Source organism: Aquarana catesbeiana, linkage group LG01 (genome assembly GCF_042186555.1).
Source record: "Aquarana catesbeiana isolate 2022-GZ linkage group LG01, ASM4218655v1, whole genome shotgun sequence".
NCBI lineage: Eukaryota > Metazoa > Chordata > Amphibia > Anura > Ranidae > Aquarana > Aquarana catesbeiana.
In genome coordinates this window covers 172,053,633-172,079,857 of record NC_133324.1, presented here as the reverse complement: position 1 = coordinate 172,079,857, position 26,225 = coordinate 172,053,633, and the positions used below count along the sequence as shown (strand labels likewise).

Sequence of the window (26,225 nt, the reverse complement as noted above, 5' to 3'; positions counted from 1 at the left end):
TATCCCATTGCCTTATTTCGGTCAAAGTCTACCTGAAGGCAATTACTACAATTAGTCAGCCTGACTCCCTCTTTTTGCTTCCTGGAAGTGCACAAAAGGGTCACACAGCTTCCAAATGCAGTTTCTTGTTGGATCTCTTGGTTTACTTCCCAAGCTTACAGTCTGAAAGCAAAAGTTTCACTGTTCTCAGTGATGGCACATTTACCAGGTACATTGGTGCTTCGGTAGCTCAAGTTTGTAAGGATGCTACTTGGTCTTCAGTTCAAAATAAAGTGCTCCACTCGTGCGCCTCATAGAAACCCCTGTGCTTCAAGTGATCCCACAAAGGTTCTCCACCAAAGAGATGATATCGCCTCTTACCAGACAGTAAGACCTCTTTAAAAAGTCTGGCAATGCTCCGCTCAGGTTCTCCCATCATCACAGGAAGCTGTGCAGATCTGCTTTGGATGCTCCTCGGTCCACCAAGAGACAACCAGATCTACTTGCAGCCACAAGTGAGATCAGTCACATGTAGAGAGGGAGAGGAACGCTCATTGTGCAGTATCCAAAAACCAAGTTTAATAAAGTAATCTACTCTACTTTACTCATATCAGGTGGGCATGATGACGTCACCCCTGAAACTGGTTCTCTTGGCAGTCTGAGGAGCATCTAAGTGAGATTGTGCACAGCTGCATGTCATGCTATGAGATCCTAAGCCGAAGCGGAGCTGCACTTTGTTTATCTATCCATCCAAGTTTTTCTCACTAAGGTGCAGCCAGACCTTTAAAGAGGTCTTAGTGTCTGGTAATAGGCAATATTATCTTTTTGGTGGAGCACCTTTGTGTGATCACTTGAAGCACAAGAGCTGAGCCCCTTATCACATATTTTTCCTATTGCCTCATTGCCTTTCCTATTGATTCACTAATCCATGCATTTTATTGGTCTATGAATTACCGTATATACTCAAATATAAGCCGAAGTGCCTAATTTTACCACAAAAAACTGGGAAAACTTATTGACTCGAGTATAAGCCTAGGGTGGAAAATGCAGCACCTACTGATAAATATCACAGGCACGCACGCACATGTACACAGATGCACACACGTACACATGCACGCAGACACACACACAACTCCCCCTTGTAGAACAGCCCTTACTCGTTAGGTGGTGTTCCTTGTCCCACTCCCAGCTCTTGTGCAGGACACACGAGGGGTGCACATGCAGGAATTTACCGGAGGGGGCAGAGTCCGATGTCAGCTCGGTAAAAACTCACACACATCCCAAAAGCCACTGAGTTCTCCTGCACCCGCCCCTGCCTTCTCCCATCCCCGCCAGACAGCCGGGCCCTTCTGCCTCACTCGAGTATAAGCCGAGGGAGGCTTTTTCAGCATAAAAAATGTGCTAAAAAACTCGGCTTATACACGAGTATTTACGGTATGTAATGCAATTTATGCCCCCTTTTTTCTTTGTTCTATATTATGTGAGATAGAGTGCAGCTGTCTTTCAGACTGAGATTTTTCACATCTTGGGGGTTTCTCTTTATTGTTTTTTTACACACTGCGCACAGACAATTTTTTATATTGTCTTCAGCTCATACTTTTACTAGGTGGATATTTGGCCTCTGCAGACACGACCTTTGGTTGGTGGATGTTGCAGGCTGCTGCATGAGCTTCTAACCCTTTCTGGTTTTATTTTTTGGGGCATGTTGGCTTGTTGCTGTTACTTTTCCCTCCTTTTCAGTGCTGTGGGACAAGCCTATCATATTGGAGTACGACAAGGAAAATGGGATTTTTGGTTTATCTGTAAAAATTTTTTCTTGGAGTACATTGCAGGACACAGGTCCAGTCACTTAAAAGTGGCAGCATAACCCTATCATAATGGATATAAAGATATCGTGTCCTGTGATCTTCCAAGAAAAGGGTTTTACAGGTTAACCAAAGGTCCAGGTTTTTTTTCCCCCATTCATTAAAGTGGCTGTAAACCCTCACATATACCCAGTGAAGTGAACAGCCTCAGATGATACACAGAGATAAACCAAATCTCCCTACATAAGTTTTAAATATCTGTCTTTATCTTTTATATACTGTTTAGAATGTGCACATCCTGTTAGAAGATTTTCTCTTTTTAGTTAACACTGCAGTGAAGCCTGGGCATATAGCCAAGATAGCTGATTGGAGGAAAGGCACACACCCCCTCTCATAGGTAGAGACTTTCAGGTCTGTTCAATGAATGGTTCAGCTCTGTGCTAATCTGTGAAGACCCCTTTCACACTGAGGCAGTTTTCCAGAGTTTAAGCGCTAAAAATAGCGCCTGTAAAGTGCCTGAAAACTGCCTCTCATGTCTTCCCAGTGTGAAAGCACTCGGGGCTGTGTGCTTGTGGGGTGGGAAAAGTCCTGCAAGCAGCATCTTTGGGGTGGTGTAGGAGCACTGTATACAGCGCTCCTACACCGCCCCTGCCCATTGAAATGAATGCTTTTGACCCCTTCTTGAAGGTTAAAAGCGCCCTGCTAGCGGCCGAAAAGCACTGCTTAAACATCAGTAATGCACCACTAAAACTAACAGACCCACTGCCCCAGTGTTAAAGGGGTCTTATAGCATCCTCCCCAACACAAAACTCTGGCTGCTTTTATCATATGTGATGTAGAACTTGTCAAAAGTTAGGCTGATAACAGAAGAGATGGCTATGGGACATAGTGCTTTGAAGAGAGATAAGAAAGCACTGCAGATATGTGCCCAGCTTAAATTTCATGAATCGGGTTTACATCCACTTTAAGTAATTCTTTGCAGAGAGACACTAGAGTTCTGTCATTGCCAATCGCTTTCTGAAAATGCTAGTTGTTTGGCTAGTACACTGAACAAATAGGTGCAGTAAGAGGTTTGAGGCACAGATCTAGAACAGAAATGCATAGCTAAAGTCAGATATCTGTATTTGCATGCTTACCTCCACCTTCCAGCAATGTGACTGTTACATCCCTCCTTGGCTGCTGCTATCGTCTCCCAAGGCTTCTTCAGGGTGTCAGGTTTTTGGCTACTTGATTGGATAGCGGGGAATGAGGTTATCCCATGCATGCGCATGGGAATCAGTCATTTGGCACAGTTAGTGTGCCCAGAATGCACACAAATGCGCAGGCCAACGTACATTCAATAGAATGCTACAAGCAGGGGGGTAAGTGTGTCTTATTGCAAAAGAGACAAAGGCATGTCTCATCTGCAATAAAAAGCTGCTTGCAGTTTGTTTTAATTGTAGGCTTGCCTTACCTATGAAAGGATGGGTGCTAACAAAATTGGGTTATAAAATATACAGAATGGCAGTGCTGTTAAACCTAGCTAGAGGACCCATCATGAGGAATATAAATTCTGAATTTTTTTTTTTTAAACCTAGCTAGAGGACCCATCATGAGGAATATAAATTCTGAATTTTTTTTTTTTTTTTTTGAATATCGGTTCTAAGATTTAAGGCAGTTGCGCACACACACACTTCAGGATAATTTATTAATCGTACTAATCAGTTAATCATTATCCTAATAATCGCTATCCTGAAGTGATCATGTGTAACTCTGCTGAGGGCTATCATTGAAAATGATATTCAGAAAAAAGTGGACCCTCTCCATAGTGGTTCCTGTAGTTAAGAATGCATTCTGTATGTTCTTTATCTGATCTGTTCATTTTAAAGTGAAGTGGGCAAGCTGGCAGCTCTTGTATAGATTAAGCGCATTTTAACATTATTGTATTTGTAACATTGGGATATTCCTTGAGTATATAGTTTACCTGTGTACATAGGTACAGGTATGTGTTGTATCCTGTCTTGAAGACTTTACAACCTCCCATTCCTCTCCAACACCCATGTAGCAAAAATGATTCTTTAAGGTTACTCAAAAAATGACACAATAACACCTACTTTGTAGAAATGAAAAGCTTTGGGCTTCTTCTGACTCTGGTTCCAGTGCAGCAGGAAGCGCTACTAATTGGCTTCTCAGGTCAGCACAGGCAGTCGCAATCCCTGTCTACCCACACCATGGTGTTTGTCAGGTAAAAATGTAAGAGTAGTGTTTTTTTTGCACGTTATTGGAGAGGAAAAGGAGAAAGGTAATTGAGCTATGTTCACAAATAGATCTTGCTAACATTTTATATATTATCATTTAAAGTGTAAGGAGAGGATGAGGCCGGTTAAGGCAGCATTGAAACAACTGGATCGACCTGAAAAAGGACTCTCTGAGAGAGAACAGCTGGAGCACACCAGGCAGTGCCTCATCAGAATTGGGGATCACATTACAGAGTGCTTAAAAGAATATGCAAACCCTGAACTAATTAAACAGTGGAGGAAGTAAGTACTATCTATATCTTTATATTTGTCAAATATGTTTGTTCGAATCAGTGGTCTCCAAACTGCGGCCCGGCGGCCGGATGCTGCCCTTTGCTTTTTTTTTTCTGTCCCTTGTGACATTTCCCCCCACCGTCAGCAACAGTGGGACATAGTTTCTGCCACTGACACCAACAATGGGTCACTATTCTTCCCACTGACACCATTGATGGGGCACTATTCCTCAAATTGATACCATTGATGAGACACTATTCCTCTCACTGACACAAATGATGGCGCTCTCTCTCCCACTGATCCCAAAGATAGGGCACTATTCCTCCCACTGATACCAATATGGGGCATTGTTCAAATCCACTGATGTCAGGACACTTTCTTCTCCCACTGGCCACAGTTCGGCCCCCTAAATTTTCAAGGACAGTAAAGTGGCCCTTGGTTTATAAAGTATGGAGACCCCTGGTTTAGATGGTAGATGTCATTGAAACTATATAGTTAAGCTGCCATCAGTTGTCCTAACATGACTTAACCTGTAGGGACATTTTGTAAAGCCTATAGATCGAAAACTTAAATAAATCAGATATCTTTAAGGGGCTGAGGCATTCCCCAAGGCTGTTATGTATACTAGGGGCTTGTATATGTGTGGCTGTAGGAGGCAAGGAATGCCGCTGTTACTTATGATTGTGACAGCATCCTGGCAGGATCGTTTTAATTGGGTTCAGACTAAAGGCTAAACACTAGTCTTGAATGCACTTTAGCCTAACGGCTATTAACCCTTGCTGTGTCAGAAGTTAAGTGCCAGGAAGAGGACTGGGCACACTGCAGAGAGAATATCTCCACAAAGCAGCCGCCTACACGACGTTGGACATTACAGGTAAGTGGTGATGACTGTAGCTATAGGGGAAAAAAAATTTTAACTTAAAATTTTTAGCTTTAATAAGTGAGTTTATCTCTATATGTATAGATAAAAGTTACCATACCTTTTAAACAATACCAATTAACTCTAAGCATTTGATAACCACATGATAACCACACACTTAAAGCAGTAGTAAAGACAAATATTCCTTCCAGGTTCACGGGCTCCGGCTGGTTGAATGGCTGAGCCGCAATGATGTCACTCCCACACAGGCATGGACGCTATTCGTTGCTCATGCGCCGATAACATCACCAGCTGCAGAAATAGTGAATATCTCCTAAACGGTGCATATTTAGAAGATATACCTTGTACCTACAGGCAAGCTTTAGTATAAGCTTACTTGTAGGTACAAGTCACCAAGCGGTGTTTGCTACTGCTTTAACGTCTAATGTTGTGTAAGATGAGGGTAGGGGAGGTAAACGCTCCCATTGGTGCTTTTAGTGATGAAGTGTATGGATGACATTTCTGACCTCTTCCAAAACTACTAGTTTGTTTGCTTTATGCTGGCCATACACTATACGAAAAATCGTCCGAAATTCGGTCATTTAGATTGTTTTTTGGCCAGTTAATGGGCACAAAATCGATAATCGGGACTTTTTTGAGCTGAAAAAATGAAGGACAAGTTTGGAAACGAACGATAATTTGAAAGCTTAATGTGTTTCCCGTCCGAACTGTTTGCACTAGGTATATATTAAAAAACTAACAAAAAAATGCAATCATTTATGTCCACTGAACGATTTATCGGTCATTACATGATGGCCTTATCGTTTGCGCTCTCGGCCGAATGTTTATTTTCCGAAAATGGGTTTGGCGGATTTTTTGTATAGTGTATTGCCAGCATAAGGATCACTGGAACTTCTCTTTTGGCTCTTTCACACATGAGGCATTAGTTAAGTCACGTCAAAACGAATGAAGTATTCATCAGTGCTCATCAGTTTTTCTTCCATGCTCATCAGTTTTTGAGGTTTTTTTATGCTGGCCATACACCATACGAAAAATTGAGAGCAAACGATAGTGCCACCATATAATGACCGATAAATTGTTCAGTGGACATGAATCAATTTTTTGGTTTTTAACATATAACTAGTACAAACAGTTCGGACGTGAAACACAACCTTTCAATTTATCGTTCGTTTGGCAGAAAATTTCCAAACTTGTCCTTTGTTTTTTCGGCTCAAAAACGTCCCAGCGATTATTGTTTTTGTGCCTATTAACTGGCCGAAAAACAAACTGGCCAAATGACCAAATTTCAGCCGATTTTTCGTATCGTGTATGGCCATGATCGTACATCATGGGACACCGAGCCTTAAGTAATTACTTAATGGGTTATAGGCTACCTTCAGGTGTTGACACTGGTAAACCCAATGAAGGAAGTTTACTCCCTGTATAACCCCTCCTCCTTCCAGGAGCACATCAGTTTTTTCGCCAGTGTCTAAAGGTGTTGGTCATGAGTAAAGATGTGCTCTGAGGAGCTCCAGGAGGGATCCATGTTGGATTTAAATAGCCTCCATAGACCAGATCCATCCAAAGTGCCATTGAGGCCTTAAAGGATGGTATCTGGGGCCTTGTATCTGTAGCACAAGGTTTTGCCTGTAACGCCTCTTTGTAGGGCTGGATCCCAGGAATCCAGGGCTTAGGTCTTGCTACATTACCTAAACTTCCTGATGCGGTGCTTTTACAGGTCCAGGGCAGTTGGAACCCTGTTTTAGGGACCCAGTCCCTGAAGGTTTGTTACGCAGCCCACCAGGATGGGTGAAGGTTGGATTGTTTGTTCAGCAAATCCTGCGGCGAGGTTAAAGTAAGGGAAGAAACTTGGGTATTAAAAATATCTATGTATTTCTTCCTTTAGGAAAAAATGATGATGTGCCTTAAATCTCCACTAGAGGGAGTCTATGCACATACCTTTCTCTGTTGTCTTCACTGTAAGCTCAGTCCGTGTTGCAGCAGCTTGCAGAGGGAGACTCTGCAAGGTATGAGAAAGCTGCAAAAGTGTTTTCTTCTCCCTGATGGGACCAGAGGGTTAGGGGGACAGCAGCGATGTACCCCCCTTACATTACCGCGCCGCGGGGGTCGCGCGAATACCGCTAATTGTTTTTACTGTGGCTGATTTCATTGTTGTTTGTGCCTGCTGCTGGATGGGTCCCTGCTCCCCATACCCCCCCTCTCGTGTTGGGTTGGTGCACCCGAAATCGGGAACGTTTTAACAGTAAAAGGGGGCAGAATTTTTTCTCTGAGGGGAAGGGGCCTAAGCGCGATGCCGTGAACGTCCACGAGGACACACGGCAGGCTAAAAATAAATACAACACAGCTGTGACAGTCTCTCCTTGGCTGGCGAGGAGAAAACAAGCAGCCTGCAACACAAGGACACAAGCTGTGGGACATGTGAGGGTTGCTAACTGGCATTCCTGATACAGGAACGTCACCCTTTTTCCCGGTACTAGGCTGAATTTTATAGCGGCTTTAAATGTCATGACTATTTTCAGCGATTAAGTGCAATTTTAATAGTGCCTCTGTTTTTGTACTTAGGACTATGCCTACCAAAAAAAGACACCACATAAAGGTTTTACCCCCAGGAGCTAGGATCCCAGGCGCTAGGATCCCAAGTTGCATTTCCATGCTGTCATCCTCGCCTGAATTACCAGTTATGGCAAGCCAGGGTGAGCCATTTGGAACAAATTGATGGGAGTTGCATCCATCTCTGCCCCTGTATACTTGACTGAAGATGTCCTTTCCTCCTCCCTGCAGGGTCTGGAAGAAGGATTAGTGGCTTTAAACGCAATCCTCCATTCAAATGGATAGGAAGCGTGCTAGATCCATGAGGTGTTACCCTCAGTCGATCAGGAGGAGAAACAAACCGATGATGATTCCTCTGCGGAGGAAACAAAGGTAGATGAGCCTTTTTCAGCCTCTCAAATCTGAGGAATTGCTGATACAATCTCTTACGGAGATGGTTCTTCTACTTTCATGCTACCCCTAACGGAGTCTCCTGAAAGTTCAGTTTCTTCCTTGGGTTCCTTAAAACCCTCTCAACCTTTGCGTGTGTTTCCTGCGCATGCATTACTAGAACAGCTTATTTTTTTGCTGAATGGGATCACCCAGATAAGCATTTTCTCCCTCCTAAGAAAATTGCAATTCTCTATCCCCTGGAGGAGAAATTCTCCAAAAGATGGAAAATACCAGCAGTTGACACTGCGATTTCCAATGTGAATAAAGGCCTAACTTGTCCAGTAGACAATGCACAGATGCTTAAAGGATCCAACAGATAAAAAGTTGGAATCCCTGTTAAGATCTACTTTTTCCATGGCGGGTGCCATTACTCAGTCTGCAATAAGCGTCTGTCAATCCCTAAAGGATCAATTTAAACAGGCCTTTAGAGAGCTTCCTGCCCAACAAGCTCAGGATTTGGCTGAACTACCAAAAGCATTATGCTTTTCAATAGATGCTATTAAAGATTATTTTCACCAGGTGTCCCGCCTTATGCTTATGCTTATGCTTGTGCACATGCGTAGAATCCCGTGGTTGAAAATTTTTTTCAGCTTTTTTCAGCTGAAGCACCATGTAAAGATCTCCTAACTGGGCTCCCTTTTTATTTGGAGAAAACTTGGACATATATATCCAATCAATTTCTAGTGGGAAAAGTACTTTTGCCAGTCAAAATGTATAAACGCCTTTCATTTAAGTGGGCTCTTTCCCTTACAGCAGGGGTTACGGCCTCCGCCGTCACACTCTAGAGGAAAATATCAGAGTCAGACCCAGGTTCATAAGAAGTCCTGGGGGTCGGAAACCTGCAAAGCAGAATCCTAAAGCCTCATCATGAAGAGGCAACCCCCCTCACCAAGGTGGGGGGTAGACTTCTGCAGTTTTCAGAAGACTGGAAAGCAAGAAATTCAGGACAGATGGGTCATCTCCACAGTAATGCTGGGGTACAAGTTGAAATTTCGGGACTTTCTACCGTCTCACTTCCTAAGGTCAAGCATTCCCAAAGATCCAGAGAAAGGACAATCTCTGTTTCAAGCACTAGACCAATTAATTCTCAAAGGGTGATCATACAGATCAGATTTTTTTGCAATATACAGTGTTTCCCTCGACAGTAAGACCTACCCCGATTTTCCAGGAGGGCTGCAATATAAGCCCTACCCCGAAAATAAGCCCAAGTTTGAAGTGATTGTGGACTGCTGGAATCCTCTCTCTATTGCAGTTATGTGTGGAGGTTGTGTTTCTGTGGTATAGTTGACTAAGATGCCTTCTTATAACGCCACTCAGCTGACCTCCCGCAGATCTCCTCTTCTCCCAGCTGTCAGAGGGGGAATTCGCCCCACCCCCTGCAAGGCTCGTGTAAGAGCACAGAAGGGCCAGCGGAGGATCTCGGGGCCCCCCTTCCTCTACAAAGCTCTGAGCGGGTAACAGAAAGTGTCCCACTCAGCTGATCCCCACAGCTGTCTTCTGTCAGCGGGGGATCTAGGGGGCCCCCCTCCCTCTGCAGTGCTTGTGTCAGAAGACCAATCGGGGGGTCACGTATGCTCCAAGCTGTGCTATAGGAAGATATGTGGCACAACACAGATTGCAGACACATACTTTTTACATTACGTTCTACTGTGGTGGTGAGGATTCTAGCAGTTTGCAAGCACTTTTACTCTCTGTTCACGCTGGGGATTAAATGGCAAGCCCTACCCCGAAAATAAGCCCTAGTGTGTTTTTGGCTGCCAAAATTAATATAAGACCCGGGCTTATTTTCGGGGAAACACGGTAAACGAAAGACCAAAATTTTGTAAAAATTTTTTCTACTTTTTGTTATAAAAAAAATTCCAATAAACTCAATTTTAGTCATACATTTAGGCCAAAATGCATTCAGCCACATGTCTCGGGTAATTTCTTGAGGCGCTATAATGGAAGGGCAGTACAAAGCCCCCCAAATATCCCCATTTTGGAAAGTAGACCCCCCAAGGAATTTGCTGAGAGGCTTGTTGAGCACATTGAATATTTTATTTTTTTGTCACAAGTGATTGAATAATGCCAAAAGAAAAAAAAAAATAAAATTTGTACACAGTTGTCACTGAAATTATATATTGCTCAAATATGCCATGGGTATATGTGAAATTACACCCCAAAATACATTCTGCTGCTTCTAAGTACGGGGGATACCACATGTGTGGGACTTTTTGGCAGTCTAGCCACGTACAGGACCCCAAAAACCAATCGACACCTTCAGGCTATCTAAGGGTATACATTTTTTTATTTTACTCCTTATTACCTATCACAGTTTCGGAGGCCAAGCTAGCACAACACCAAGTTGTCACTAAATGATATATTGCTCAAACATGCCATGGGTATATGTGAAATTACACCCCAAAATACACTCTGCTGCTTCTAAGTACGGGGATACTTTCGAAGGCCATGAAATGCCCAGATAGCTCAACCCCACCCCATGACCATATTTTGGAAAGTAGACAAACCAAGCTATTTGCTGAGAGTCATGTTGAGTATTTTGCAGATCTCGCTTTTTGTCACAAAGTTTTGAAAATTGCAAATATAAAATACATTTTCCTTTTCCTCCATTTTCCAAAACAAACGAGCTGAAAAATACTCACCATGCCTCTTGGCAAATACCTTGGGGTGTCTACTTTCCAAAATGGGGTCAATGGGGGGGGGGTGCTATTTGACATTTCAGGGCTACGAAAAAAAAAGTTTGTCATTTTTAGGGATGCACCGATACCAATTACCGATACCTACCGCAACTGTTTTGTTTTCACTTCAGCTGTCAGTAAAAAGCATTGTAAAGTTATTTACAAATGAATTTTTTTTGCGCTTTTTCGATTAAGGGTTAATAAGGGGTTAAAAGAGTAACATTTGTTTATCCCTTTGATCTGCAGATGAAGAAACAAAGATACAAAAAGAAACAATGGGGGTTATTTACTAAAGGCAAATCCTCTCTGTGCTACAAGTGCACTGCAAGTACACTTGAAAGTGTACTTGGAAGTGCAGTCGCTATTGAAATGAGGGGAAGCACTTTTGATTTTATCACCCAATCACGTGCAAGCTAAAATGCTGTTTTTTGTTTTTTTATTTACCTTGCATCAGATCTACAATGACTGCACTTCCAAGTGTGCTTTCTTTTTTTAATTTATTTAATTTTTATTACCATTTCAAATACAAAACGAACCAAAAAAAAATAGGCATTTTATCTCTTACAAAAAAAGGGAACAATTCAAACAAACAGCAAATACAGTGCCTTGCAAAAGTATTCACCCCTTGGCTTTTTACCTATTTTGTTACATTACAGCCTTTAGTTCAATGTTTTTTGGATCAGAACACAATAGTCTAAGTTGGTGAAGTAAAATTTGAAAAATATATACATAAAACTATTTTTCAAAAATAAAAATCTGATAATTGGCATGTGCATATGTAGTTACCCCCTTTATGAAGCCCATAAAAAGCTCTGGTGCAGCCAATTACCTTCAGAAGTCACATAATTGGTGAAATGATGTCCACCTGTGTGCAATCTATGTCACATGATCTGTCATTACATATACACACACCTTTTTGAAAGGCCCCTGAGGCTGCAACACCTAAGAAAGAGGTACCACTAACCAAACACTGCCATGAAGACCAAGTAACTCTCCAAACAAGTAAGGGATAATGTTGTTGAGAAGTACAAGTCAGGGTTAGGTTATAAAAAAAAAAAAAAATATCCAAATCTTTGATGATCCCTAGGAGTACCATCAAATCTATCATAACCAAATTGAAAGAACATGGCACAACAGCAAACCTGCCAAGAGACGGCCGCACACCAAAACTCACGGACCGGGCAAGGAGGGCATTAATCAGAGAGGCAGCTCAGATACCTTAGGCAACCCCGGAGGAGCTGCAGAGTTCCACAGCAGAGACTGGAGTATCTGTACATAGGACGACGACAAGCTGTACGCTCCATAGAGTTGGGCTTTATGGCAGAGTGGCCAGAAGAAAGCCATTACTTTTAGCAAAAAACAAAATGACATGTTTTTGAGTTTGCGAAAAGGCACGTGGGAGACTCCCAAAATGTATGGAGGAAGGTGCTCTGGTAAGATTGAACTTTTTGGCCATCAAAGAAAATGTTGCGCTATGTCTGGCGCAAACCCAACACATCACATCACATCACCCAAAGAACACCATCCCCACAGTGAAACATGGTGGTGGCAGCATCATGCTGTGGGGATGTTTTTCAGAAGTCGGGACTAGGAAACTGGTCAGTGTTGAGGGAAAGATGGTTGGTGCTAAATACAGGGATATTCTTGAGCAAAACTTGTACCACTCTGTGTGTGATTTGAGGCTAGGACAGAAGTTCACCTTCCAGCATGACAATGACCCCAAACACACTGCTAAAGCAACACTTAAGTGGTTTATGGGGAAACATGTAAATGTGTTGGAATGGCCTAGTCAAAGCCCAGACCTCAATCCAATAGAAAATCTGTGGTCAGACTTAGATTGCTGTTCACAGGCAATCAACAGCACAAGTTCAACAGCTCTAATGATTGGCTGGCAAACATTCAAGGGTATACCCATTATCGCAAGGATAGAGAGGGTAAAAAGAGGGAGGGGTATGCCTATATATCAAGAATAATGTACAAGTGAATGTGAGAAAAGACATCACTAAGGGAGCTAGGGAGGAGGTGGAATCCTTATGGGTAGACCACCAAAGGGATGAAGCTAAGGGGAAAATAATACTGGGAGTATGCTATAGGCCCCCTAACCTGAGGGATGGAGCGTAGACAGATCTCCTATCACAATTTGGATTAGCAGTAAGGATTGGGAAGTGCTATCATAATGGGGGATTTTAATTATCCAGACATAGACTGGGCGGAGGGAAGGCTTGCCAGTTTTTAAATGTCTTGCAGGACAATTTTATGGGTCAGATGGTAGACGCACCAACTATAAATAAAGCGTTACTGTATCTACTGATTACCAACAATACAGACCTGATCACGGATGTGGAAATACGGGGCAATTTAGGTAACAGCGATCACAGGTCAATTAGCTTCAGTATAAATCACACAAATAGGAAACATAAGGGGAATACAAAGACACTGAATTTCAAAAGAGCCAACTTCCCTAAACTACAAACCTTGCTAGAAGGCATAAATTGGGATCAAATCTTAGGAACAAAATGTGGAAGTAAGATGGGTTTGCTTTAAGAGCATATTAAATAAGGACATTAGCCAGTACATCCCATTAGGTAATACATTTAAAAGAGCGAACAAAAGTCCTTGATGGCTTAACTCCAATGTAAAAATGCATATAAAAGCAAAGGAGAAGGCCTTCAAAAAAATACAAGGTTGAGGGATCATGATCAGCATTCAGACTTTATAAAGACTGCAAAAAGAAATGTAAGGGTACAATAAGCACGGCTAAGACAGAACATGAGACACACAGCGGAGGAGAGCAAAAAAAAAAAATCCCAAGAAATTCTTTACGTATGTAAAAAAGGGAGGACAGACCATATTGGCCCCATAAAGAATGAGGAAGGACATCTGGTTATAAAGGATGGGGAGATAGAGAAGGTATTGAATTTATTCTTCTCCTCGGTCTTCAAGAGGGAATCGGGGGGGCTTCAGTAACCAAAACTGCAGTGTTTATCCTCATGACACATCACAGGAAGCACCTCCATGGTTAACAGAGGACAGAATTAAAATTAGACTTGGGAAACTTAACATTAATAAATTACCAGGGCCAGATGGCTTGCACCCGAGGGTACTTGGGGAACTCAGTCAGGTAATTGCCAAACCATTGCTCCTAATTTTTATTGACTGACTGAAATGGTACCAGCTGATTGGAGAAAAGCCAATGTAGCACCACTATCTAAAAAGGGCCCAAAATACATCCCTGGGAATTAGACCAGTTAGCCTAACATCAATAGTATGTAAACTCTTGGAGGGGATGATAAGGGACTATATACAAGATTTTAGTAATGAGAACGGTATCATTAGCAGTAATCAGCATGGATTCATGAAGAATCATTCTTGCCAAACAAATCTATTAACCTTCTATGAGAAGGTGAGTTGCCATCTAGATAAAGGAAGGCCCGTAGACGTGGTGTATCTGGATTTTGCAAAAGCATTTGACATAGTTCCCCATAAATGTTTACTGGACAAAATTAGGTCCATTGGCATGGACCATAGGGTGAGTATATGGATTGAAAACTGGCTACAAGGGCGAGTTCAGAGGGTGGTGATAAATGGGGAGTACTCGGAATGGTCAGGGGTGGGTAGTGGGGTCCCCCAGGGTTCTGTGCTGGGACCAATCCTATTTAATTTGTTCATAAACGACCTTGAGGATGGGGTAAGCAGTTCAATCTCTGTATTTGTGGACAGTACTAAGCTGAGCAGGGCAATAACTTCTCCGCAGGATGTGGAAACCTTGCAAAAAAGATCTGAACAGATTAATGGGGTGGGCAACTACATGGCAAATGAGGTTCAATGTAGAAGAATGTAAAATAATGCATTTGGGTGGCAAAAATATGAATGCAATCCCTACACGGGGGGAGGGAGAACCTCTGGGGGAATCTAGGATGGAAAAGGATATGGGGGTCCTAGTAGATGAGGCTCAGCAATGGCATGCAATGCCAAGCTGCTGCTAACAAAGCAAACAGAATATTGGCATGCATTAAAAAGGGGATTAATTCCAGAGATAAAACGATAATTCTCCCGCTCTACAAGACTCTGGTCCGGCCACACCTAGAGTATGCTATCCGCTTCTGGGCACCAGTCCTCAGGAAGGATGTACTGGAAATGGAGCGAGTACAGAGAAGGGCAACAAAGCTAATAAAGGGTCCGGAGGATAATAGTTATGAGGAAAGGTTGCGAGCACTGAACTTATTCTCTCTGGAGAAGACGCTTGAGAGGGGATATGATTTCAATATACAAATACCATACTGGTGACCCCACAATAGGGATAAAACTTTTTCGCAGAAGGGAGTTTAACAACACATGTGGCCACTCATTATAATTAGAAGAAAAGAAGTTTAACCTTAAACTGCGTAGGGGGTTCGTAGCGGCAAGGATGTGGGATTCCCTTTCACAGGCCGTGGTCCCGGGGGGGGGGATGGGGGGGTTGGCGCATCAATAGTTTCAAGAAACTATTAGATAAGCACCTGAACGACCACAACATACAGGGATATACAATGTAATACTGACACATCACACACATAGGTTGGACTTGTGTCTTTTTCAACATCACCTACTATGTAACAAGCGCAAACCATGCCCATATCTTTAATATTTGTCAACCGTGCCCTTGGTATTGTGCCTAAATTCTTCTTTATGACTTATCGATTTTTCTTAACCATTGCGTATCGGTATTAAGGATTTTGCTGTGTTTAGCAAATGCAGGGTTATTGAGTTTTTATATCTAGATATTGATTGTAAAGTAAGGTGAAATAGAAAACCCAAGAGTTAAACTGAATTATAGCTTTGTATTATAGACGCCATATTAATAAATGTCTGACAATATTTTTGATTAAAAGGGCATGACCACCAGATAGAACCGTGAGTAGCACGGCCTCCACATTCTCTCCAGCATAGAGGAGAATTCGAAGAGAACATTGAATGCAACTTAACAGGTGTACAGTACCACCTAATAAGCAATTTATAGTTCTTTTCCTCTGTTCTGGAAGAAAGGGAGGTACAGGGGGTCCCCGGGTTACGAACAAGATGGGGACTATAGATTTCTTCTTAAGTTGAATTTGTTTGTAAGTCAGAACAGTACCTTTTTTAAGTGCAAATCCAGTCTCAGAGACAGGAAGTGAGATTAGATCCATCTAATGAGGATACAGACAGCAGTAAAAACTTCAGTGGCTCTATAAATAAATACAACGTAGACAGGTGTTTGGTTTAACATATTATTTATGTTTACCTGTGCATGTAGATGCAGATACATACATGTAAATTCTTAAACATTTTCAAACATTGTACAGTACTGTTCGGAACAGTACAACCTTAAAAAAATCATGCTAGAGGATGATGGGCTTGTTGAAGAGGATGGTACTGTTATTATAGAATCTGATTCAGCTGCTGGACTCTTGAAGTAGACCTCAAGGGATGTTTGCACAGCGCTTTTCTTTTTCTCATCATAAATAACCCTGTAGCATCTCTGGCCGTCAGTAACTGTACGATAAACCTTGGTAAACCTCTCTGTATCAGGATCTTGCTCCTCTAACTTTGCCATTCCTGCTTCAACAAGATGAAAAGCATCAGCTAACCGTTTTGTAGAAAACTTTTTCAATGTTGGAGTTTCTAGGTCCTGGTTTTCTTCCTTAAATGCTGTCATCTGCTGCTCTAGTTCCATAAGGTCGTCTTCATTGCTTAGTTCTTTGCCATGGGAGTCGAGTAACTCGATGATATCATTTTCACTGATGTCCAACTGCAGTTGATTACCAATAGTAACCACAGCTTGCCTGGTTGCTGCGATTTTTTTCATCTGTAAACCCCAGAAATTCTTCTGTGAATTGGGGGCACAAATTTTTCCAAACTCCTCTCATATTTGTTTCTTTCACTTCAGCCCAAGCATCAGCAATATTTTTGAAGGCATCATAAATTTGATAATTCTTCCAGAACTCGCTTAAGGTCATCTGATCCTTTTGGGTAGCCCTGATAGCTTGTGAGAATGTCCGTAAATAATAGGCCTTAAAGGAGGCTATGACTCCTTGATCCATAGGCTGAAGTAGTGATGTGGTGTTGGGGGGTAGAAATACCACCTTTACATGGGGGAGCAAGTCAGCTAAAGTGTTTGGATGTCCAGGGGCATTGTCAAGGACAAGAAGAATTTTGAAGCAAGCAATAACGTTCAACAGCAGGGACAAAATGGTTTGAAAACCAATCTTCAAAGATTTTAGCTGTAACCCAAGCCTTTGCATTTGCCCTCCAAATAACAGGAAGAGATGCCTTACTGACATTACGTAATGCCCTGGTATTTAAGAAGTGATGCACTAACAAAGGCTTGAGCTTTAAATCCCCAGATACTTTACCCCCCAAGTAATACAGTCAGCCTGTCCTTTAATGCCTTATGTCCTGGTGCAGGTTTCCTCTTTTGAAATGTAGGTCCTAGCTGGCATTTTTTTTCCAAAACAAGCCAGTTTCATCTATATTTAAAAATGTGTTCTGGCATATAACCTTCGTTGTCAATAATAGCTTTCAATATCTTGGGAAAATCATTTGCAGCACTTACATCGGCACTTGCTGCTTCACCTTGAACTCTAATGTTATGCAAATTAGCCTTTTCTTTAAAGCAATTGAACCAACCCCTACTTGCACCAAATTCTTCATTGCAATCATCTTCTCTTGGATGGGCAGCTTTTAAATCGTTGAAAAGGCTTCAAGGCTTTTCTTGAACAAAAGTAAGACTGATAAGTATATTACGCTGATTTTGGCCTTCTATCCAAATTGTCAGCAGCCTTTCCATCTCAACAATTAAACCACTGCATTGCTTGGTAATAATCGTAGCATGAATTGGGGTATGGCCTTTCACATGCTCCATTATTCTACCTTTTATCTTTTAAAATTGTTGCGATCGTTGACCGATTGTAGCCGAATGCTCTGCCAATAGATGATGGAGTTTCACCTTTTTCTGATCTTTTTATTATTTCTACTTTATTTTCCATGGTGATGGATCTTTTTTTCTTTGCTGTATCACCAGCACTTGCATCAGATTTGTTTTTCGGCATGTTGAAGACAAAAAATGTGGAATGAAGTGCACTCTAGAAAAGAAACAAGAAGGAAAAAAAGTGTAGCAGCCAGCCAATTTATTCTAGTTAGACTGGAACTGTATAAAAACACTCACTGTGGCAGCAAGATAGATACAGTATGCCCGCTTGTTGTGCGTCCTCAGAGCCGTCCAGCACTGTGGGATCCAGTACAGTACAAAAAAACAGGGCTAAAAGAGAACAGAAAGATACAGTAGTTACATTCAGGACCAAGCAAAGATGGTATATAAAACACACACGATTGAATGAGGTCTCCACATAGGTAGATGACATGAGCTCATGCTGGGACACAGGGATACATTCTATCCCTGTGTTCCAGCATGAGCTCATGTCATCTGCCTATTGTGGAGCTCTCACTCAATTGTGTGTGGTACAAGCAGGGCCGGATTTGCTCTCCCTGCCACCCCAAGACCAGGTTCCGCAATGCACCGCCAACCGAACCACCCACCCCCCCCAAATCAACAGGGGATGGCAGGGGCGACACAGTTCAAATATTTTTTGTTTCTTTTATTTCTTTACCTTATCACTTTTTTTTTTTATTTGTAGCTTGTTGTTTACTTTTATTTTTGCATAATTTTCTTATTTTTATTATTTCTTATTCTTTACTTTTTTTATTACTTTTTTATTTTATTTAATTTACTGTATTTCTTCTTATTTTTTTTTTTAATCAATTTTTTTTCACTTAACTTTATTGCTATCGCACAAGAGAAAACAATTCCCTGTGTGATAACAATTGGAGGCGACAGGTTCTCTTTATTGACCCTGTCTCCTCCAAAACAGGAGTCCTAGCACTGTGCTAGATTTCCTGTCACAGCTGAGAGGGGAGGAGCACAGCTCTCCCCTCTCGCTGTTTACATGGCGGCACCGACAGGAGACAGCAGAGAGATATGCTGTATACATAGGCATATTACAGTACTGCCGGGCAGCTCACCTGATGGCACAGCAGGGAGATGGATGGTGAAAGCAGCAGTGTCTGCGATCCGAGTCGCGGGGCAGCGGCACAGGAAAGACCGGGGATCCTGGAGGCTTCACTAGGCCGCACAAGGCCGCGGCCACGACGGGCAGTTTTAGCGGCCTGGCAGGCCACCGGACCATACCAGGCCTGTGGATGGGCAGGCAGGATGACGAGGGGGTCCCGCAGCCAGGCCAGGAATGGAGGAACGGCTCACTCCAGCAATGAGAGGAAGATTCGGCCGGCAGTGACGTCATTCGGGCCCCGTTCGTGAGTAGGAGTCGTTCGCAACTCCGATGTTTGGAAGTCGTGGACCCTCTGTAACATGAGAAAGTATCAGAATTTTGTCTCTTTGTGTATTATCAAGACTGGATTGTAGGTCTGTTTTCCAATGGGTTAGATACTCTGGATATCCAGTCTCTTGAGAAGACAGTAAAGCTTTATAAAATTGCGATGTACAATGCTGGGGAGAATCCGCCTGTTGAAATATTAAAGTATTAACTAATGCTTTAGTTAATTCATTTAATGATCGAATAGGTTTTGGTAAACTGCCTACAAAATGAGATAACTGAGTATATCGCCAAATATCCATGTACCTATCCATCTGTACCGACAACCTGGAATCCCCTGCATATTTCCAATCTGATATTTGGGTTAAGACTATTGCCTGGTAATATAGCTTAAAATTAGGAAGAGCTAAACCTCCAGCTCCTTTAGTGCGATACAGTACATCCTGGGAGATTCTAGAACACTGTCCTTTCCATATAAAATGGGAAATCAAGGATTGAAGGGTTTATAAAAAAAAAAAAAAAAAAAACAGAAGTGACTCCAAAGGGAATCATTTGAAACATGAATAAGATATGTGGTAGGATATTCAATTTAACTATATTTAATTTTCCCAACCAAGTATGAAAAATTTAAGTCCATTTAAGTAAATCAGATTTAATTTCTTTCAGGAGAGGAAGATAATTATATTGAAACGTGTCTGACAAGCGGGCTGTTAAATTAACTCCTAAATATTTTTAGGTTCTAGGCTGCCAAGTAAATGCACATAATCGACATAACTTCCTGGCTTCACTCAAAGGAATAGAGATATTAAGTACCTCAGATTTTAACATATTAATTTCAAAATTAGAAAAGGTTTGAAATGTCTGTAGGGAAGCCATTAGTTTGGAAGAGTAATTCTAGGTTGCTGAATGTAAAACAAAATATCATCTGCATACACGGCAAATTTATGCTCTACCACTTTAATTTTCGGAGACTTTTTGTTTACATGAAAAAATATTTTGTTTTTTGCTAGAAAATTACTTTGAACTCACAAATAGATAAATAGATATATATCTCATTTTAAAGCAAAGGCCCTACAGATTAACAGATTAAAATGGTGGTTGTTGCAATTTTTTTTTTTTTTTTTTACGCAGTTTGCGTAGCGATTTTTCAAATGGAATTTTTTTTGGTGGGGGGACACTTTTGAATTTGAAAGCATTATATTGTCCAAATGTTATATATAAAATGTTAAATATAAAAGATGATCTTATGCCGAATACCTAGATACCAAACATGGCATGCATTAAAATTGCGCACAAAATGTAGGCAGTTTGTAGCGGTGAAAAATTACCTACATTTTTAAAACCCTTTACAAGTTACCACTCTAGATTTACAGATGGGATCTACTGCAAAAATTACTGCCCTCAATCTGATGTTCAGTGATGCCTCACATGCTTGGTGCAATTGCTGTTTACATACGACACGAGACCGACGCTTGTGTTCGCCTTGGCACGCGAGCACGGGGGGACAGGGGTGCTTTTTTTATATATTTTTACTGTTCCTTTTCATATTATTTCATATATATTTTTTTTTATCACAGGGAATGTAAATTTCCCCTATGATAGCAATAGGTAGTGACAGGTACTTTTTTTGTTTTTTGTTTTTTTGTTTTTTGTTTTGTTTTTTTAAATGGGGTCTATTAGACTCTAGATCTCTCCTCTGCCCTCAAAGCATCTGACCACACCAAGATCGGTGTGATCAGATGCTTTCCAAATTTTCCAATGACGCTGTTTAAATCCAGCAAAAGCAAAGTCATGAAATGCTCGTAGCTTCCGGTTACTTAGGCGTGTCAAATGCAGCGAGAAGGGTACTATGGGCTCGATGGGCCTCTCTTTGTCTTCTTGGTGGCTGCAGGACACTACTTGTGCTAGCCGCCGCACCAGCTTGAACTGCACTTATGGGACTCGCCACATCACCAAGTGGTTACTGCAGTACTGGTTTGTCTACGACCAGGGTGTTCTAGGCTGCTGGTGCTTGCCAGTTCACCAGAAGGATGAGTAGCACTAGTACTGGCTCTCTGCTCCATATGAGAGCCCTGCAGTTGTTGCACCTCAGCAACAGAAGAACTGGGTTGGGTACACCTGACCTTAGCAGAGACCATCATCAGAGCTATCTGTTAGGATGCCGCTGCTCCCTACTGGTTCGTACACTGAGCCTGAATCTGAAAGTGAGGCAGCTTCCCCTTCGCTCATCTGTGATGCTCAGCAACGTGTAGGCCTCTTCACTAGTGTACCTCTGGATATTTTGGCCTCTAAATTTATAGGTACAACTAGTGTGACTCACAGGCAAAAGCACAGCACCAGATTGTCAGAGCAATCTCCCTAGGCGGCCGCACGCCCGACGTCCAGCTACAGCAATTTGCCCAGGAGAGTCAGCCTGCCGCAGTTTTACGGCGGCTGGTCGGCTACTGGTTAATAGAGGAGAAAGCAAATAGGATATATGTACTTATATTTTTTTTTTTTTCTGAGTCCTTTGAAAAGTAAAGGCCCCACCCCTGTGTATTGATGTGCATGCTCTTTACAGTAAGTAAAAAATATTTTTGCACAGGAGGAGTTCAACAGTAGCAGTTTTTCAACATTTCTTTCCAGACCTGTCCCTTTAAATTGATTGGATGGGAGGCAGCTGGTTTGAGTGGGGAAGTTTTTCATTCTCTTTAGTTAACCACTGATATGATCTTCTAATTGGACATTGATAGATACATTTGTAGCCAGTGTGTGAAATAAAACCAAAAATGGTTGTATTTAATGTTCCTTTTAATTATTCATTTCCTTGTTGCTTAGAAATTTATGGATATTTGTATCCAAGTTTACTGAATTTGATGCCCGGAAACTGCACAAGCTCTACAAACATGCTATCAAGAAGCGCCAGGAGTCTCAGGTAAACGGTTGCTTAGATGACTGTTTTTTTTTTTTTTTGTTGTTTTTTCCCATATTAGTTTTATGTGCATAATTCAAATGGTTTTCTTTTTCCCTAAAGCACAATGACCAGAACGTTGGCAGCAGCGTGAACACAATTGTACGGCATCCAGGTAAATGCTAATCAATTCTATTGTCATATAACAAGTCTATTTTTAGCCATAGCAATGTTGTATATTGGTTGCTTATAAAAGTCCCAAAAATAGGTAGATTGAAGTGGCAATACTAAACAATTTAACTCTGAACAGTTTACTCCATTAAAGCGGAGTTCCCCCTGCAAAAAAGTCAGCCGCTACAAATACTGCAGTTGCTGAGTTTTTTAAAATTCTCGCCCGAAGCCAACCCTTCCCTCAGCTCCGGGTGGATGCGCCAGCATCTTCAGGAAGTGAAGCCTTGCGGCTTCACAGCCTGTTTGCTACTGTGCATGCGCAAGTTGCACTGCATATTCTGAATGGTCCCTGCTGTCTTCCGGGACCTGTGTGTCTCTCAGAAGACAGCGGCGGGGTGGAGGAGGGGTCGGACATGGCGTAGTTCGCCGCGGATTCTGCGGCACGCTTTCGCCGGAAGTGGGAGCAAATACCTGGATTAGACAGATCTGCTCCCCCCTGAAAGGTGCCAAATGTGACACCGAAGGGGGGAGGAACCGGGTCAGCGGAAGTTCCAAGTACTTGTGAACCCCAACAAAGCTCGATGTGAATCTCCTCCATCAGTGTCTGTATAAAGAAGTCAATGTTCAGATTCCGCCAACAAGCCACTGCTGCTAAACCAATTTTACTGTTCTCTGAACTATTGATCTTGATATTTTGCTGCTTTTTTTTTTTTCAGATGTAGAAAGATTAAAAGAAAACACAAATCATGATGACAGCAGCAGAGATAGTTATTCCTCTGACAGGCACTTATCACAGTATCATGATCACCACCATAAGGACCGACACCAGAGTGATTCCTACAAGAAAAGTGACTCAAGGAAAAGGCCCTATTCCAGCTTCAGTAATGGAAAAGACCACAGAGATTGGGATCACCATTATAAGCAGGATAGGTGAGTGATCGCTTCACGTCTTTTTTTTTTTTTTTTTTTCCAGCCTTTCTGAATTAAAAATAAAAGAAATAAACCTTTCTCCATGGAAACATAAACTTGCTCTTCATCCAGAGGGAGGCAAAAAACAGGTGATCTAATATTCCGAGGATCAACTATCTACAGTGTTGTTTCTTATAAATGGTAATAGTCAGTTCTTGTATAGCTAGTATTGTTGGAGGGCAATAGGAGACAGTGCCTCTGAAAAATGAATTTCTTTGATGTCCATTGAGGGACACTGGAATTCCTTTACCTTTTGGTTTATACTAAACCATCTCTTGTTCCAGGGAGTAGTTGTGCCGGTTCCTCCACAAGACAAGCTCAAGGGATTCTTTGCAAACCTCTTTATGGTACCAAGTCCAATGTCCTATTATTCATCCTATTCTGGACTTAAAATCCTTCAACAAAAACCTTCAGATTCCAAATTTTCGCTTACAATCTGCAAGGGGGAATACATGGCATCTGTAGACCTCCAAGATGCCTATCTACATGTTCCCATTTATCCACATTATCAGTGTTTTCTGCAGTTCATAGAGGCAGATAATCACTGCTCTTTGGCCTATCCTCTGCTACTCTTTCCCCTTCAGAACTCAAGGCATCCAGGTTACAATCTATCTAGATCGTCTGAAGGACTCCTCTCCCATCTAGCTGTCAGCAAATGCCTGAAGGATTCACATGTCCTAGGCTTTTGGGCAGGTGGTCATTTTAAAAAAACAAAATGGAAAGTAAATGAACAGAAGGGAAATCCAAATCAGTATTTGGTGTGACTACCCTTTGCCTATTAAACAGCATCAGTTCTTTTAGGCACACTGTTTTTGAAGGAATTCGGCAGGTAGGTTGTTCCAAACATCTTGGAGAACTAACCACAGATCTTCCATGGATGTAGGCTGCCTCAGATCCTTCTGTCTATTCATGTAATCCCAGACTCGATGTTGAGATCAGGGCTCTATGGAGCAAGCCATTACTTCCAGGACTCCTTGTTCTTCTTTACGCTAAAGATAGCTCTTAATTACATTGCCTGTATGTTTGGGGTCACTGTGCTGCTGCAGAATAACTTTGGAGCCAATCACATGCCTCCCTGATGGTATGGCATGATGGATAAGTATCTGCCTGTATTTCTCAGCATTGAGCACACCATTGATTCTGACCAAACCACCACCCACTGCATCTGGACAGACTTCTCCATACAGTAGATGGTTGTACCTGGGTCCCACTGGTTTCTGCCAGTTCTGTGCTGATGGTACTGCTGGACATCTTCCGTTGAAGGGAGGTAAGCATGTGTCATCTGCTGCATTAGGTTTCCTTGGCTGACCACTGTGTCTACAGACCTCAATTTTGGCCAATAGTGTTTAAAACAGCCTACCTGTCGAGTTCCTTCAAAAACTGTGCAAGTGTACCTAGAAGAAAGGATGCGGTTTTGAAAACAAAGGGTGGTCACACCAAATACTGATTTTGATTTAGATTTTTCTTCTGTTTGCTCAATTTGCATTTTGTAAATTGATACGTGGACAATTCAAGTATATATTTTTGAAAGCATTTTTACTTTACAGCATTTCTTCACATCTGCCTAAAATGTTTGCACAGTACTGTGTCAAAAATATAAAATGAAACAAAAACACAACAAAGTTTATTAAAATTGATTAAAGACATCCACCCATAAACTCACATAATGACGTGCCCAGCCTGACACCCAGGAATGATGGTTTCAACATGTAATAGTTGCCAGCTCCACTAGTGCTTCCTACTAGCCCCAAGTGGACGCTCTGTGCAGGATGACTTTGCATATCTAAGCCCCGTTTTGCACATTTCGTCAATCAGGTGTCAGGGGATGGTTCAGACACAGATCTCCCATTGCTCTTCTTTATACCATATCTGTCTCTACTTCCATTTATAACCAACTTAAAAATACAAATAAAAATAGATATATCTTCCTACAATCCATGACTCTGGATAATAAATAAAATACTATTGTAATTCCCAGGGGGTTTCTCATTGGGATTGCTAATTCTCTTAAAGTGACCTACTCGTACTTCAAGCAACTGGTGATCCTTCCTTTGTTGCCTTTTTTCTCTTGGTGTCAGGAAAACTTGTCAAAAGTAATTCATGCTGATAGAGGAACAAAGCAGCTGGCTAAAATGACAGGGGTTGATTTACTAAAACTGGAGAATGCAAAATCTGGTGCAGCTCTGCATAGAAACCAATCAGCTTGCGCAAATATGATGTAACAAAGTATTGCAACGACCGCCATTTTATTCTCTAGGGTGTTAGAAAAAAAATGTATGTTTGGGGTTTCTAAGTAATTTTCTAGCAAAAAAAACTGTTTTTAACTTGTAAACAACCATTCTCAGAAATAGGCTCAGTCCTTAAGTGGTTAATTGAGACAATTACACACTATAGTATGATACGATTTATTTATATTTCATGTCTGAGGTTTACAACCACTTAAAAAAATTTTTTTGCTAGGATGCCCACTAATGTATATAACAGAATGTGTGTTATAGCAAAGGTACTGCAAAAGAGTGTACGTGTAGTGAGTACCATTTTCTATACTCCATAGTTAAATTTCTAGTGAAGTGGACAATTTTGTCTTTTAAGATATGAATATAGGTTTGACACACAAGTGTAATTTCTCTTGCCATTCGGGGCAGGGACAGCAGTCCTATAGGTGTATGTGCCCTGCTTTTAGAAGGTTGGCCAGCAGAACAGACATTCTTTCCCTTGATCTATACCTCTTTGCCATCCGATTTGTGTTCATCAGTGACCATACATAACTGATGTCTTCAACCATTTGGGGAACCTGCAACTTGCTGTTGCAAATGGGACAGAAGAAACAATGCATTGTCTTGTATGCAGCTCTAATGGTGTAGCTTGTGACAGGTATAGTTCACACATACCCCTGGAATCGGGCAGTGAGTCACCACAATTTTACACTGATGTGGCAACATATTGGTCATTAAAAAAAAAAAAAAAAAAAGAATGTGAATCCCTGCAGTGACCATTGTCTTTGTTTTTCTGT

At 41.7% G+C, this 26,225-nt stretch overlaps 1 protein-coding gene across 2 annotated transcripts in view; it reads left to right on the top strand.

Annotated features, from left to right (window-relative positions):
• Positions 1 to 26,225, top strand: part of CHD1 (chromodomain helicase DNA binding protein 1) — a 159,700-nt gene that overhangs the window by 131,953 nt on the left and 1,522 nt on the right. For both annotated transcript variants that reach the window (XM_073624566.1, XM_073624565.1), the window contains 4 exons: positions 4,125 to 4,303; positions 22,000 to 22,096; positions 22,196 to 22,247; positions 22,960 to 23,173. In XM_073624566.1, the coding sequence (XP_073480667.1) occupies positions 4,125 to 4,303; positions 22,000 to 22,096; positions 22,196 to 22,247; positions 22,960 to 23,173 (542 nt within the window). The remainder of the gene's footprint in view (positions 1 to 4,124; positions 4,304 to 21,999; positions 22,097 to 22,195; positions 22,248 to 22,959; positions 23,174 to 26,225) is intronic.